Source organism: Pongo abelii, chromosome 1 (genome assembly GCF_028885655.2).
Source record: "Pongo abelii isolate AG06213 chromosome 1, NHGRI_mPonAbe1-v2.0_pri, whole genome shotgun sequence".
NCBI lineage: Eukaryota > Metazoa > Chordata > Mammalia > Primates > Hominidae > Pongo > Pongo abelii.
The window spans coordinates 1435136-1452606 of NC_071985.2; the positions used below are offsets into that span (position 1 = coordinate 1435136).

The window sequence follows — 17471 nt, forward strand, 5'->3', positions numbered from 1 at the left end:
ATAGTCCAGACCTTTCTGCATGACTCTGGCAGTTCCAAGAGCTCTTTCCTGACAACACTACTGAAAGTTTATGCTGAGTCCTTCCACTCTGCCTTCATATTACTCTAGTCCTGCCTCTTCCACCCCACAGAACCTTTCTAGCAACCTATTTCACGATACAGGTACATGAATATTGATTAAGGGACTACTGTGTATCAGACACTAGGTTAGATACTAGGGACCCAGAGGTAAACAAAAGACAAAACTGTGGCTCCATGGAATTTATGATCTAGTGGAGTGAGACAGGTAGCAAACAAAAGAAATAAGAGTAGTTTATTTGTTATAAGATTATCGCCTTACATAAAAATAATTCAGGAAAGAGAGAGAAGGGAGTTGCGAGGGTTTTCAATATTATACAATACAGTGAGGGAGGGCCTCAGTTAGAAGGTGACTTTTCAAAAATGACCTGAAGAAGGTGAGAAAGGGGGTGTGTGGATGTCTTGGGGAGAAAGCACTGTAAGTATAGCAAACTGCAACTGCAAGCCTTGTACCAAGACAATGAGGGTGTTGAGCAGCAGACTGACGTGATCATATGTCTTAATGTAATCCTCTGATTGCTTTCGTAGGAGTGAGGGAAAATTTCACCTTTGTCCTCTGAAATTTCACAGAAATCAACTGACAAATGGCAGAGTCATAGGAGAAAAGACATACATATTTATTTGATCATAGTTTTACATGACAGAGGAGCCTTCAGATGAGGATCCAAAGATACAGGAGAAACTTCCCATTTTTATGCATAGTTTCAAAGACATATGGACAGCCATGTAGAAATATGATTGAACATGAAGGGCATGATCTAATACTGATGGACTGAGCAACGAAGCCCAGCAAGACCCATCTGTGAGATTCTTTTTGGCCTCTCTGAGCAGTGTTCTTTTTTTCTTGGTATGGAGTAAGACCTCCCTGGAATGGAGGTCTTATGATCTACAATCCAGTAAGGTAGGTCAGATAATTTATTTATGGCTAGTTTTAACACAGAAAGGTGGAGGAAAGTTAGAGTAACATTTTTAGGTTTTATGGCTGGCTTTGAGGAAAAGGGGCTCTGGTTTCTATGTGTCACCTTGGGGAAGAGGGATTCTAATTTCTATGACTAACCAAGGGGAAGAATGAGGGGCCAGGGACAAGAAGGCAGGAGAAAGAGAAACTTTTGCTTCTGAGGCCTTCATGTTGGGGTATCATTTTCTGAGCCCCAACACTTTTTTGAGAGTATTTGGAAGGGGAGCAACGGAGAAGCAGAGAAATGAGTTAGAGTATTAGATCAAAATTCAGATGATAAATGATGGCAAGATGGGCCAGAGTGGTAGGAGCAGGGGTGGTGAGAAGGGATAAAAAACTGGATATATTTAATGACAGCAAAAATTTGCAGATGATTGTGGAATTTGAGAGGGCACAATTTTAATGCCTGTACAGTGGTTCATCACATGAAAGACCACCCTCTACCTGACTAACCCTTTATCGCTAAACATTTAGGTTGCATATAGATGTTGTTACTATAATATTTCGATTTTTAAAAAACAGTGCTAAGGATTTTGTATGAATGTCTATTTTCCCCAGACACTGAACACCACACCCCCCAGTCTTTTATTATACAGTCCAAGTTGGCCATGAGGAAGGTAATGCAATGCTATCCACAGGGCTGTTGAGTGGCTACTTTTGAAAACAATGGGTATAAAATTTACTTTTAGCCAGGCATGGTAGTGCATGCCTGTATTCTCAACCTACTAAGGAAGCTGAGGTGGGAGGATTGCTTGATCCCAAGAATTTGAAGTTAGCCTGGGCAACACAGTGAGATTGTGTCTCTAAAAAAGAATAAGATAAAATGAAATAAAATTTACTTTTAATGTTTGCTAACTGATGTAATTGCTTCATGTCTCATGCCCTGTATGCCCTGTGCTCTTCCCACAGGTGGCCTTTTGCCCCACCCCCAGCATACAATGATGGAAATAGCCAATGTGAGTTCTCCAGAAGTCTTTGTCCTCCTGGGCTTCTCTGCACGACCCTCACTAGAAACTGTCCTCTTCATAGCTGTCTTGGGTTTTTACGTGGTATCGATCTTGGGCAATGGCATCATCATTCTGGTCTCCCGTATGGATGTGCACCTCCACACGCCTATGTACTTCTTTCTTGCCAACCTCTCCTTCCTGGACATGAGCTTCACCACGAGCATTGTCCCACAGCTCCTGGCCAACCTCTGGGGACCACAGAAAACCATAAGCTACGGAGGGTGTGTGGTCCAGTTCTATATCTCCCATTGGCTGGGGGCAACTGAGTGTGTCCTGCTGGCCACCATGTCCTATGACCGCTACGCTGCCATCTGCAGGCCACTCCATTACACTGTCATTATGCATTCACAGCTTTGCCTTGGGCTAGCTTTGGCCTCCTGGCTGGGGGGTCTGACCACCAGCATGGTGGGCTCCACGCTCACCATGCTCCTACCGCTGTGTGGGAACAATCGCATCGACCACTTCTTTTGCGAGATGCCCCTCATTATGCAACTGGCTTGTGTGGATACCAGCCTCAATGAGATGGAGATGTACCTGGCCAGCTTTGTCTTTGTTGTCCTGCCTCTGGGGCTCATCCTGGTCTCTTACGGCCATATTGCCCGGGCCGTGTTGAAGATCAGGTCAGCAGAAGGGCAGAGAAAGGCATTCAACACCTGTTCTTCCCACGTGGCCGTGGTGTCTCTGTTTTACGGGAGCATCATCTTCATGTATCTCCGGCCAGCCAAGAGCACCTCCCATGAGCAGGGCAAGTTCATAGCTCTCTTCTACACCGTAGTCACTCCTGCGCTGAACCCACTTATTTACACCCTGAGGAACACGGAGGTGAAGAGCGCCCTCCGGCACACTATATTAGAGAACTACTGTGGCTCTGCAGGCGAGCTGGCGCAAATTTAGAGACTCCAGTCCCTTCTGAGAAGGAAGATCAAGTTTACAAAGAGCAAACTGACCTTGGAGGACAGGGCACTTGGGATGTCGTTTTTCTTCTAATATTGTTTGAGCTCAAGGTAGATGGAAATCTGAAAGGAGTGTGCTCATGCCATTTCCAGACCAAGAAAATACATTTATTGTTTGCTAATTTTCATATTTTGTTAAATTGCATTGTTGGGTTTTGCTATATATACACGGTGACTGTCATCCTGTTTTGTAAACTCCTTGCGTTGTTACACAGCTGTTCCTCAGTATCCGAAGCGGGTGCATTCCAGGACGCTCCGTGGATAATAAACTTTGACGATGCTGAGAGCGCGCGGGGACACCGGAGCCGGCCTGCTCCCCAGAGCCCCCGGAGCCCTCCCAGCCCTCAGCCCTGCGCCTGGGGTGAGCTAGGCCCGGGCCAGGCCGCGGCCTCCGCCTTGCAGGCTCCGGAACCCTCGCTGTGGCTCCCCCGCTGGGCCCAGGCCTTGAAGCCGCGGCGAACCTCTTCCTACCCTACCTCGGGGACCTGATGGCAGCGGCGGCCTCCCCAAGCCCGGACCCCGCCGACCGCGGGTCTCCCGGCCCAACCCTACCGACCCAGACCAAGACCGCGCCGAGCCGCCGGGACTCAGCGCTTTTGGGTGGCGGCGGTAAGGGGGGAGGAAACATGGCGCCGCCCAAATGCGCCCGGCCGTTAGGCTGTGGAGGGCGAGGAAGGCGGTCCAGAGGCGCGGGCTCGGCTGCCCGTTTAGGCCACGGAGCCGGCAGGTCCACGTCCCGGGCGACCGCTCTGTCGCAGCTGGGCGAGACCTACCTAGTCCTGACGGGTCGTATTTCCAAGACATTTTCAGATTCTATCCATTGTTTGTGTGCATTTTATTACTTCTTTATATAGAGGTGACAACGCTAAGCTTTTTTGAAATGTCTGTTCCTTCTAGATGTTCTGAAGTACCCGATACATGTTAAAATTAGAGGTAGTAAAATGACACATTTTGTAAATAACTTTTTGTTAAAATTCATAGGAAATGTTATTTTGTGAGGGGGGATGGCATGGTGTTTGTGGACTGGTTCGGGGAAGGACGGGTAAAGGGAGGTGCAGAGAGCTCTAAGCCAGTGTGCTTACAGTGAGGCGAGATTCACCATTGTTTCTTATGATTGTGCATTTTGTTTTACTTATCTGTGTATACAGTGTATCTAAAGGACAAACGAGTCCTATTTACAACAGCTAGTCTTTCTAGATGTTAAAGAACTTTTATCAATAGAGTAACCTATCACTAGAGTTCACCTCTATCAATAGAGTAACCTCATTCTCTGCCTGATGATTCAAAGGCATGGGAAGACCAAAACCATGTGGCAGTTCCTGTTTTTGATTTTATTATATATATGTATATAATATGAAAGTAGTCTTTCCTTTTGTACTAGGATCTTCCAATTCACTGTATTAGTCAGGGTTCTCCAGAGAAACAGAACCAAAAATATGTGTAAAAGAGAATATATACACAAATACACACACACACACACACATACACACACCCTGAGGGAGAGAGAGAGATAAAAGAGTGAGAGAGATTGAGAGTTAAGAAACAGGCTCACACAATTTAGGGAACTGGCAAGTCTGAAATTTGCAGGGCAAGCCAGCAGGCTGTAAATTTTGACAGTGGTTGATGTTGCAGCTTGAGTTCAAAGTCTGGAGGCAAAATTCCGTCTTTCTGGAAGCAGGTCAGTCTTTTCTCTTAAGGCTTTCAACTGATCGGATGAGGCCCACTCACATTATAAAGGGTAATCTGCTTTACTAAAAGTCTACTGATTTAAATGTTAATTGCATCAAAAAAAAAAAAAAACACCTTCACAGTAACACCTAGGCTTATGTTTGAACAAAAACTGGGCACCATAGTCCAACCAAGTTGATACATAAAATTAACCATCACACCAAACCCAAACTTTCAGTGAAGCAAAATTCTTCAATTGGATTATTATGCATCATGTACAAGACACTCTCATGTCTTGTTGGTTTTTGGACTCATGTATCAGGTTACAGTGACTGCAGGTTTAGAGCATACACTGCAGCCTGTAGGAAAGCAGTGCTTATTTACACAGTATTGTTTCTCAGCTTCAATAACTTAACCTTCAGCAGGCCATTCCATCATTCAATAAAGCCCATTCTATCATTCAGTCAAGGCTACTGCTTCTGAATATTGAGGTATGAAGTAAGAATCATGAATTCCGAGGGCGATTCTATTGCCACACCCCTTTTGCTGTGAAATATGTTTCCTGGTTACAGGTGATATTGCAGGGGATGCCATGGCGATGGTTAAGGCTTTGTTCACTACGTAAATGGTTGGGGTATGGAAGACAAAACTGTCCCCAGAATATTATTCTGTCCCTATAAAGACTAACATTGCTTACTCTATGCTCAAAGGAGTCCAAAGTAATCACTATGCTACTAGTCCAGCCAGATGCCTGGAAATAGTGCCAAATCACATGCTAACCTTGGTGAGAGAAATGTCATAATGCTGAGCCCATTCATAGTTTCCATCCCTGCTTCCATGTTAAATTTCTCATAGGCCCAATGAGCAAGCCTGCTGGCAAAAGAGATTGACTGATTATCTACTAGATGAGTCATCTTATCTACCATACCATCAAGATCCATCTCTGCAGTGGATGCCCTCTCATGGTCATTCATGTAAAACAGATATCTTCATTATCTGTGCAATTTTCAATAAATTCTTCAATGTGCTCTTCTCCAGATTTGCCTGCCATTAATTTTCCAGCCTTGTTCTTCACAAATCTCTCAGCAAAATAACAACCTGTTATCCAATGCTTCTAAATCAGTGCATATCCAAACTTCTGTCTCCTTCTATAAAAAAGTAACAACCAGCTAAACTGCCTGTAGTTTGACCACTGGGAAGTTTCCCTTCCTCATCATCTTTCAGCACCACCTGGAGGGGTACCGTGGTATAATGTCATTTGCTTCTTTCTTTTGCTGGTGTATAATGCAGATTCATCTGTAAACTGGTCCATGCTTTTTCCTTCTTTAATAGTTGGCTAAACATGAAATATGAGTGAGATCATGCAGGATTTGTCCCTTTGTGTTTGGCTTATTTCACTTAACACAATGTCTTCTAGGTTCATTCATGTTGTGAAGAGAAGATTTTGAATGCTCTCACCACAAAGAAATGACAAGTGTTTGAGGTAATGGATATGTTAATTACCTTGATTTGATCATTACACAAGTATACATGTATCAAAACATCATACTGAACCCCATAAGTATGTACAATTGTTATTTGTGAATTAAAACAAACTAAAATGAAATTTTAAAAATAATTATACAATTTTAGGGGCTTGGGGGTGGGGGAAGGGGAAGTAAAAAAGCAGACAGCAGGTACTCTAGGAGTCAGAGACACATGATAACATTAGTATGAGTCAGGAAGGTAGGAAATCAAGTTATTGACATTTTTTAATCAGTTTAGAACCCAAAGACTGAAGAAACGGAAACAAATGGGGGAAATCATAACTTTTAAAGTATTAGATAAAATTTTTAAGAAAGTTAAATACTGCATGTTCTCACTCATATGTGAAAACTAAAAAAGAGCTGATCTCATAGAAATAAGTAGAACAGAGGATACTTGAGGCTGAGGATGGATAGCAGGAGAATGAGAAGAGATTTGTTAAAGGATACAAAATTACAGCTCCATTGGAGGAGTAAGTTCTAGTGTTTTATACCACTGTGGGATGACCATAACAATAATATATTCTGTATTTTCAAACAGCTAGAAGGAGGATATTGAATGTTCCCAGCACGAAGAAACGATAAATGTTTGAGATGATGGATATTCTAATTACACTTATCTGATCACTATACACTATGTGTATCCAAACATCACTGTTTACCCCAGAAATATGTACAATTATTATAGGTCCACTAAAAGCTAAAATAAAAAAATTTTCAAACATTCAAGATCTGAAGAAAAACTTCAATCTGAATAGTAAAAACTTTCCCTAACCTCTTGAAAAGATTAATTAAAAATCTCTGGAGTTTGGATGCACTGTGATTTTCCTCTGCCAGTTCATGGCTTTGTTTAAGCTCAGTAGTCAAGTTTGTAGAACCTCCAGAGAAAGCAATGAAGAAGTGGCAGTAGGACCCTCTGGGACCCGTTACCCCAAATATCTATCATCTTCTTGACCTCAAGGCTGGGTGTCAACTCAGGACAGGAGTGCAGGTCCTCATCAGTTTATGTGGGGATAGCAGACAGCGCAGACCCTCCCAGAACCATGAGGAGAGCACTGGGCTTTGCCCTGACCATCCATCAGCCCCTGTTTGGCACAGAGGAGAATGATGACCATAACTCACACTTTCCTCCAACTGCCTTAAATGCTCAGGCTGATTGGTCACGTGCTCACCCAACTGCTCCCTAAATGCTTAACAGAAAATGAAGACATCCTCTCCAGAACCCAAGGAAATACACTTGAAATGTGATTTGTGCCTCAGATTGGCATCCAAGAAGAACTGAAAGAAACACCAGGCATTCCACACAATTTCTGGCTCCACATCCAGTAGAACTATTGGAATCTTCCAAAATGCCCATCTTGAGGCAGTAAATCCTGAAAGAAAGTGAAAGAAGACCTTTCTAAATAGAGGGAAGTCTCATTCTACTTGGATTTAAGTTTTAGTAAATGAAGAGGAAAATGCTAACATGCCATATTGGACACCACTTGTCTTTCGATGCCAGGTCCCTTTTCAGCCTAATATGTCAGAATTTTCTAGGTTCCATCTTTTCTTTTATTCCTCTTGCAGCAACCATAGGCTTTGATGGCTTCTCACAGGACAGAAAACCTGGATCATCCCAAACCTGCTCTGTGAACCCTCTACTTCATGTATGGGTTTCCTCTGATGCTGCACACTGTGAGGGTCATGCATCACCACAGCAGGCACAGCTGATGTGCATGTGGAGAGTGAAGGACACAGGCCACGTTGGCTGTGGGGATGTAAGCCAGTGGAGACACACTTGCATTTCACAAAGCTCCCAGATTCCAGAAGGATGGAGTACCAGTCACCCTTGGTCATGGCCAAACCCTCTTTGTCCTTGCCCTTTCCTGCTCTCTGGGATCACAGAACATGTGCACTGGACACAGCTTCTGCCTTGGAAACACCCAGACTAAGATAATTTCTCACATGCCAGTTTATCTTCCAGCTTCTGTCAGAACTTTAGGTCAAGTGTTGCGAGCCAGATAGAGTAAAAAATATAAACTTTAAAAATTATAATCACCCTCAACATGGCAAGCTTCTCATGGTAAGAAAGGAATGCAAGAATTCAGAAACCAACCCGGAGAATGGCAGGCTCAAGATTTCTTGGCGAATACATTCACTTAATAGATCACAGATATTTTCTCATCTCAACACATGCTGTGCACAGGTATATTTCAAACCTAATGACCATGGAATTTCTCATTTTCATTATTACAAACAAAGCTACAATAAGTTCGTGTGTATTGAAATCCTTGCAAACTTGACTAGTAGCTCAAGATAAATTTTAGAATAAAAAATCAAATGGTATTCACATGTATATACTCTGAAGCATATACTTGGTCTTCAACAGGTTTCCAGGCATACAACTACTAAAATCCTTGAATTCCTTAAAGTGGTACTTGTATGTTAATGAGTTGACAAATGGCTAGTAGTCCCTAGGTAGCTTCAGGATGGGAGCTGGGCACCTGAAAAACCAAGGCAGAATTAGAGAATTAAGATAGTCAGACCCAGCCCCCAACCTCCATGGAGGGAAGAAGGGATGAATGTTAAGCAGAACACCAATGGCCAGTGATTTAATCAGTCATGCCTACAGAATGATGCCTCCATAAAAACCCCCAAGGACTGGGTTCAGAGGGCTTCCAGATAGCTGAAGACGTGGAGGTTCCTGGAAGGTGGTGACCCTGGAGAGAGCATGCAAGCTCCACAGCCTTTCCCTATACCTCACCCTATGCATCTCTTCATCTGCATCTCTTGCAATATCCTTTACAATAAACTGCTAAATGTAGATGCCTCCATGAGTTCTGTGGGCTGCTCTAGCAAATCAATCAAACCCAAGAAGGGGGCTGTGGTAACCCAGACTTACAGCTGATTGACTGGTCAGACGCACAGGTAAAAAGAACTTGAGGCTTGTAATTGGTATTGGAAACAGGGATGTCTTATGAGACTTAGCCCTCACCCAGCAGACCTGGCGTTATTTCCAGGTAGATAGTGTCAAAACGGAATTGAAGGACACCCAGCTGGTGTCTGCCACAGGATTGATTGTTTGCTTGGTCTATGGGCTTAACCCCATCATCTTTAGTCCCCGAAGTCTTCTGTGTTGATTGTTGAGAGAATAGAAAAAGCGTTTTAGTTTGTTTTTCCTTATAGAACATGTTGACATTATGTGGACATATTTAAATTTCCCTTTAGAGACCAAATTCGTACTTTTTCCAATAATGTGTACAAAGGCATATATTCTCACAATTTCACTAACATTTGATTTTGTCAGTAACTTTAGTTTTACTTGTAAATCTTACCTCAGTATCATTTTATTTGGCATTGATTTAATCATTAGTGAGGTTTAACATCTTCTGGTATGTTTTGGGGCTATTTGTGTTTCTTCAATAAATTGTTTTTTTCTTAAATTTTCATTGTTTTACCTTTTTGCTTACTGATTTGTAGCGGTAGTTGACATATGATTCTACACATCTTTGTCATCATATAAGTGTTGAATCGTTTTTCTAGTGGGACGTTTTATCCTTTTGCTATGTTTTGTTTGTTTCCTTTGTGGTACAAAAGTTTTAAATGTTATATGTATTAAACTCTATCAATCATGCCTTTATGCCTTCTAGTTGTGGAACTGTTCATTATTTCATTCAAAGAAATGAATTATTATTTAAACATGGTTTATGTATGCAGCCTGTACTGGAGGCTGACGATGCAGGAATAAATAACTGATATCCCTGCTTTCATGGGATGCAAAAGTTCTGGTAAGAGAGAATACTCACCAACAAAGCAAGCAAATGAGAATGTCGGTTAAGAGATACAATCAACTGCCATGCAGGGTGAGCCTGGAGAAAGTGACATGAGGTCTAGGCGCTGCCACTTGCGCTCTCCCCTGAAACAAAGGAGGAAGTCACACAGCATGGGTATGGAGGGCATCCCAAGGGGAGGGAGTAGCCAGTATCAAGGCTTTGGAAGAGGAAGGGCCTCATGTGTAGAAAGACTGGTGTGGCTGAAAGAGAGTAAGGGAAAGAGTGATGGGAAGTGAGGTCTGAGAGATCCCTCAGGCCCAGGTAATAAATGTCTTAGAGACCCTAGATGCACGGAATTTCATATTTTCAGACTATTTGGAAGAAGAAAAGGGCATGATAAGCCTTCACGCTTGGAGTTATGCTTAGAAATGGCCTCCGATCTTCCAGATTGTATTTATCTTCTCGTTTTATGGTTTTCTATTTTATGTTTAGGTTTTCAATTCACTGCATCTGCAGAGTGTGTGTGTGTGTGTGTGTGTGTGTGTGTGTGTGTGTGTGTGTAAGGCAGATGTTGTTTTCCAAATGTTCAGTCAATTGTCCCAAAACAACTTATTTCACTAGCTGTATTTTCATTATTCGCTTCAAATTATACCTTTACCATATTCAAAATTTCATATATGTGCGAATTTATTTCAGGAATACCAATTCTATTAATATTTATTCATTTATTTTATTTCATTCACATTTGTAACATACTTTTAATAGCTGTTGATGTATAGTATATTTTGTCACCTAGTAGAACAAGGCATCAATCATCTATTTTTCTAATTTAGACTTTTCATGGTTGTCACTATGTTCTGCTCTACCAAGTTAAAGTCACAGCTAGTTTCCTCCTAACCCAAAACGGTATCTTATTGGGACTGTCGTTGGTATTGAACCACATTTTTAAATTAATGTCTGGAAAATTTACCATGTTTGCAGGACCAAGACTTCCATGTGGATAATGAACAAAGGAACTGAAGCACAGGGGTGGGATCATGTCATTAAGTACTTGCTATGGGTCCTGATGCCTCATTTGACTATGAATCCTTGGTCAATAAACCCACCTCTCTGAACCCTGTTGTCTTTATCTGTAAAGGGTGGCAAAAACACCAGTCTTGAAAGGTTTCTGCAGACAATTAAGTAATGAGAAATTGGTACTCAATATAGTGACTAGCACAGTAAAACCTCAATGAATGTTAGGAATTATTCCTGTCTATATATGCATGTAGATCTTTTATTCCTTCAGGAAAGATTTCCAGTTTTCTTCATATAGGTCTTGATTATTACTTGATTATTACACTGCTGTAACAGAGACCAAAACTACAGTGGTTCAAAGGAGATAAAGTGTATATAGGTTGAAGGGGCATCTGTTCTGTAGGAGGTTGCCAACCCCAAACTGCAGAGCAAGAGCTACTGACAAACAGTAGATGGAGATTCATTTATTTACTAAAAACGATAAACATTTTTGATACAATACAGAGGATTTCATATATATTTTCTAAAACTAGACAAAGTGTTAGCAATGTGAAGCTGTATTTGTTAGAGCACTCAGAAAAATTTCTCATTAAAAGTTACACATTATGTTTTTCATAAACGGTTGAAAATGCTTACAACCTTGTAATAGTCTCATCAATCCTGTTATAATTAATACTGCAGGTATATAAAAATTGAGTGGATTCTCAATTTTTTTGGATTCCCAATTCCTAGTTGGTGGATGGTTAGAAAGGTGCCTATAGGATTTTCTCCTTACAAAAAAAAAAAAAAAATGCAAGAATGTAAATTCAAATTCTAAAAGATTTATTTCATCACAGAATAAAATTTTTTTTCTAACACAGTTGCTTGACTAAGTTTATATAGGCCCACACTAAATGCATGTGGTGTAGTGCCAGACGCAATGTCTAGTACACACCAGGCTAAGCATACTAAAACTATAAGACAGAGCAGTGAAAAAATTCAGAGGCTTAATAAACACAGAAGATTGCAACAAACTTCTTTTCCCTTTCAGAAATCAGAAGATAAAGTAGTATAGACGTAAGTTGATTTCCCTTTTTGCAATGTCCATAATTTTTTTAACCTCTAATAATCCAATGAGGAAATCTGAACTGAAAATATAAGGAAAGATTGTCCTGCTTGAAGAAACAGCTATTTGAACATGAGAAAAGAAACTTGAAAACTACGCATTAACCTAAAGAGTTTAAGGCTTTAAAAAAAGGCAAAAAACGTATCCAAATTTGATCAAGATGTGCTTTATTTTCTATAACTTCTGGGAAGTTTGTAGTACAACTGTACTAGGGGTCTCCAGAGAAACAGAATCAACAGAAGTGTGTGTGTGTGTGTGTGTGTGTGTGTGTGTGTGTGTGTGTGTGTGTGTGTGTGTAGAGGTGGGGGTAATTATTTGAAGAAACTGGCTAACTCACTTATGGGGGTTGGCAAATCAGAACTCTTCAGGGCAGGCTGGAGACTCTGAGAAAAGTTGATGTTACAGCTGTAGCTTGAAAGCAGATGTAAGAACTCTTCCTTCCTTGTAGGACCTGAGTCTGTTTTCTCTTAAGGCCTTCATCTGAATTGGATCAGGCCCATGCACATCATGGAGGGTAATCTACTTTATTCAAAGTCTACCGATCTAAATGTTAATGTCATCTGAAAAAAATACTTTCACAGCAACACTCAGACTGGTATTTGACCAAATATCTGAGTACTACAGCCTAGTCACATTGACACAAAACTAGCCATTACAGGAACTAAGTAGTTCGTGGAAATAGATGCAATTTCATTTATTTTTAGAGTAATCAGAGAAGCTCACCTTTATCTTTTAGTGTAAATTTTAAAGGAAAATATGAAGTAAAAACTATGACTTGCCACTAAATCTTAAAATATTCCTACTTAAGAAATGTCAAAAGGTGAAAATGCATGAGTTGAAAAAAGTTTCATTTTTATCATAATTAGCATGATTAACATTATCACTGTCAACATATCATCATCGTTTATCCTGGCAAACTCTCCCACGCTAAGCAGTTGTGATTTCCTTGCTCTACAAACTCTTTGAGTCCATATCTTCCCACACACGACCCTATGTTTCCTTAAAGTGATATTCCTAGATTTTCCTCTAGTACAGACGTATGGGTTGCTTGGAAGCTTGTTCCAACAGCAACTCTCTAAAGCAGTGACTTTCAAACTTTTATATTGGTGTAAGAAACACATTTCACACACACACACACACAACTGACTCACTACCATGCATAGTCCTCTGTGAAATTTTCTAATCCATTTTATGCTAACCTAGAATAACGAATGTTTGCCGCATTTAAATTGATGTTGTAAGTGGTATATAACTTGAAATGTAAAGGAAACACTGCTCTTAGGCAGGTACATGTTACCTGCTTAGGGCCTGAGGGGGCAGGTAACAGCATGAGAAAGTAACAGTGTCATCTGCACAGGGGTCTGGAAAATTCAGAACAAAAGGGCCCGTGGAAAGGAACAAGTGTATCCCAGAAAACACTCACCACAGACACACACGTGCGTTTCTGCCATGCTGTCTCCTTACTCTTGTATCTGATCTAACATTGACATTACCGCTCAGTGGAATCAGAATCACAAATGAGCTGCAAAGCAGTCATTATCTGCCTGTAAAACCCCACTGAGGAAATAAGCAGCAGCATCTCTCTTTCCACCAGCACATCATCTCTTGCAATGAACTCTTTTGCAATTAACTTTGAAGGACATGGGGCAGTCAGTCCACCTGCAAGCAAAGATACAAAGTCTGAGACCCCTGAGAGAGAGAACGCCTTGCTCCATTCACATTCACATCCCTGCCGCTTTTTTCTTTTTTTTTTTTTTGGTTTGTTCGTTTGTTTGTTTTTGTTTTGAGACTGAGTCTTGCTCTGTCGCCCAGGCTGGAGTGCAGTGGCACAATCTCGGCGCTTTTTTCTTTTTTTAGAGATAGGGTTTTGCTCAGTTGCCCAGGCTGGAGTGCAGTGGTGTGATTAGCGCTCACTGAAGCCTCAAACTCCTGGGCTCAAGCGATCCTCCCGCTTCAGCCTCCCAAGTAACTAGGACTAAAGGCAGGCGCCACCAGCCCGGCTAATTTTTTACATTTCTCGTAGCGATGGGTTCTCGCGGTATTGCCCAGGCTGATCTGGAACTGTTGAGCTCAAGCGATCTGCCCGCCTTGGCCTGCCAAAGCGCTGGGACTGCAGGTGAGCGCCGCAGCACCCGTTCCCCACCGTATTGTTAATGGACGCCATTGTGCAGTGTTGTCCTGAAGAGAAAAAGCTTCGCGGACCACAGGAAATGGCGGGGTGAGTGCTCCCGCCTACCTCCATGTCCTCCCGCGTCCAGCGGCTGCGGGCTTTCCCAAGAGCCTTCCCCAGGGCGCCTTTCTCGTCCTCTCAGCGTGTGGATGAGGGAATTCAGCGGCGGTTGCAGGCGGTTGAAGCGGGTGCGGCGCCAGTGCAGACGGCGGCGCTGTGGAAAGGGCGGCAGCCGCGCGGGAAGGCCGGGCGCTGAGACCGCATGAGCAGCAGTGCACCGCCCCCGAGGCGCCGACGCCAAGTCGCGCGGGAGACGCCAGGGGCTGGAGTGGCCGGGGACAGCCAGGCCTTCCACCCTGCCGGCGTCCACTGGGAAATGCGGTGATGGCCGGCGTCCCGCACACGAACTGGCAGAGGCAGCGGTGACCGCACTCGCCCCAGGTACGTGTACGCGGCGACGTCAGGGCGGAATGGCAGCCCCCGGAGCCGGCGCGGCCAGACCAGACCAGGAGCCAGAGGCTTCAGAGGGCCGCGCCGCACACACACCCACGCGGGCCATGGATTTGCATGAGCCCCCGAGGTTAACTAGCACTTGGGAGAAGCTGCGAGTGCTGTGGCAGGAGGTGGGGAAGGGCCCGGTCGCTGAGGAAGTGGGAGTGTGCAGTGGGAGGGAGAGGAGGACGTTGGTGCAGTTGCCAGTCACGGCCACAAAGTAAAAGGCCGTACTAAAAGGCCGTGCTGACCACAAACGGGACCGTCTCCAGCTTTGGCCTCTCCAGAACCCCAGCAGAATGGCGTCACCCCGCGAGCTCTCATTGACCCTCCATCGCCCTTGGCCTCATTTGCCTATTTAGAGAGGTTCACAGGCTGCAATGATTAGAAAATGGCACGTGTTGTTCTGTCCTCTCAGTGCGGAGGATCCATTCCACCACCCACAGTTTTTAGCGAGTCTCACTTGCCTGCTGATTAACTAGCACTGAAAGGCAAGACGTTAAGTAAAGGTATTTGTGAAGAGAAGGAAGCTAAAACTTTTTTCTCAGTAGCACTCTGATCTAGTCAAGCGAGTTAACTGGGTAGACTTTTAAAAATAAAAATTTTTTAAACAAGCTTTTTGTTATTTTCAGAAATAAGTAAATAATATAAAAAAACAATCTTTTGTCAGAATCTACTAACCATGAACCAATTTCTCTGCTACTGGATACAATCTCCTAAAATTTGTGGAACAATAGCTTCAGTTAATATGATCAGCTCTCACATTTCCACATTTTACATTTCTTTGTTCCAGTGATTTAAAATCCAGTATATAAAGAGTACAGTCTCACACTCTGTGCCGGCCTTGCACTGTGAACTGCAGGTTTAGACAGGAAAGAGACAAGACACCTAGTAATAAGTTACTCACAATACCTGTACATTTTGGAGAAAATAGCCTGGGGACCCTTGAGAATAAGGGAGCCCTGAATTCATTTTACTCTGAATTGTTAAAGATTTGGTCCAATCTCTTGACTCAATGATTAGTCTGACATTATCCAAAAGACCAAAAGCAGCTTTGATTGTGCAAAGGTGAAAGGATTTTCTTCCTTGCCATGTCCACTCACAAACAGCAGAAAAGCAAGGAATGTTCTTTTGTGCCTTTCCAGTCAATATTATACAGTGCCCAGGGATCAGTTAAGCAGAATAATCAGGATCGTTGTAGAGGGTTATGTTGGTGGTATGTCTTATGACCTGCACTCCTTCAGTGAAAGCAAACTAAATATTCACATTATTAAATAGACACCCATCAAGTATTTGGGCTGGGAACATAGATCTCACCTATAATTAAGAAATTAACTGAAAACGTATTTTCTATATGTCAACAATTAAATGTTGGCTGTACGAATGTAATTTTCTACTATCACTCCTTTTGGCTTGACAAGGACTCAGCTGCTGAAGAAGTTAGGATGCAATGTAAACAGAGGGTTACAAATGCATCCCTCTTGTTTTCCATAGCTCTGCTGTCCACGTACAGGATGTGTCCATTTGAGGTCTAATCTGAAAGGATTGTAGACCCTAAACTCAGAAAAGGGTTACTGTCTGATCGCCAGCCATATATAAAGTGCAGTTAGATCTGGAGTTAAAAAAAAAAAAAAAAAACAGTCCACATGAAAGTTGTAGACAAACCAGTTTAAGGGACACTTTAGAAACTGAATCTATTATGAGCATGTTGTATCTGCAGATCTCATCATGAGAATACACATGTAGAACTAAACTAGGTCAGCATGAATTGGAGCTTGGAAATTGTAACATGGACACAAGGAATCATTTACTCAAATTGTTCAGTACTCATCACCTGTGTTCGCTAATTGCTCTGTCACAGACGTAGGGTCTGGTATCTTTAAAATGCCTAAACTCTAAACCAAAATCCATAATGTCAACACAGTATTACAAATTGTCTTATAACATTTAGAAAAGAGGGAATGAGAGATTAGGAGTTCCCATATGTGTTTTCAGAAATACACAAGAAGGAAGTGATCCTGCCTTATTGACATGAGTGTTCTTACTGTAGGTGGCAAAACACATCTGTTCTTGTAGGTTTTAGGCCTTCGATTCACATCGCATCATCTATCACTCATTGCACCACCCTGCCTTCCTCTGCCATTTTTGCTGTCCGCCTAACAGCCTAAATATCATACCCTAAATGACAATATTCTGGTCCTTCTCTGGGTCTCCTCCCCGCTCAACCAACAGATAGCAGTCTTATCAGCTAACTATGTGTAGGTGTGGTTAGTATAATAAATGTGCTTCCTGAGTCTGATCACTGCTGGGTTTACTGAAAAGACTGTGTGATACGGCTTGAATTTGTGTCCCCACCCAAATCTCATGTTGAATTGGAGGCAGGGCCTAGTGGGAGGTGACTGGATCATGAGGGCAGATTGCATCCTTGCTGTTCTCATGATAGTGAATGAGTTCTCACAAGATCTGGTTGTTTAAAAGTGTGTGGCACCTCCCCGGGCTCCTGCTCCACCATGGTAAGAGGTGCTTGCTTCCCCTTTGCCATCTGCCATGATTGTAAGTTTCCTGAGGCCTCCTAGTCCTGATTCCTGTACAGCCTGCAGAACTGTGAGTCGTCAACCTCTTTTCTTCATAAATTGCCCTGTCTCAGATAGTTCTTTCTAGCAGTGCGAGAACGGAATAATACACTACATCTATTAACACAGGAAGCTGTTGGATCTACAAGGACCTCATCAAGGTACAGTTATTATAT

The 17471-nt window shown here is 42.6% G+C and overlaps 1 protein-coding gene and 1 long non-coding RNA gene across 3 annotated transcripts; one reads left to right on the forward strand and one right to left on the reverse strand.

Moving 5' to 3' along the window:
* Nucleotides 1–624: 624 nt before the first annotated feature.
* LOC100459574 (olfactory receptor 2C3) lies at nucleotides 625–6861 on the forward strand. 2 transcript variants are annotated; one of them, XM_054560785.1, is made up of 4 exons: nucleotides 625–3604; nucleotides 3893–3928; nucleotides 6081–6146; nucleotides 6728–6861. In XM_054560785.1, the coding sequence occupies exon 1, from the start codon at nucleotides 1914–1916 to the stop codon at nucleotides 2934–2936; it is 1023 nt and encodes a 340-aa protein (XP_054416760.1). In that variant the 5' UTR covers nucleotides 625–1913; the 3' UTR covers nucleotides 2937–3604; nucleotides 3893–3928; nucleotides 6081–6146; nucleotides 6728–6861. The 2 variants fall into 2 exon arrangements, with proteins under 2 accessions (XP_054416760.1, XP_063580254.1); XM_063724184.1 differs by lacking the exons at nucleotides 6081–6146; nucleotides 6728–6861 and adding an exon at nucleotides 5519–5700.
* On the reverse strand, nucleotides 4510–16336 carry LOC134761422 (uncharacterized). Its single transcript, XR_010140017.1, has 3 exons — nucleotides 9972–16336; nucleotides 8517–8669; nucleotides 4510–7559 (listed from the first exon to the last, which is right to left on the reverse strand). It is a non-coding gene; the product is annotated as an uncharacterized LOC134761422 (long non-coding RNA).
* Between the last annotated feature and the right edge of the window lie 1135 nt (nucleotides 16337–17471).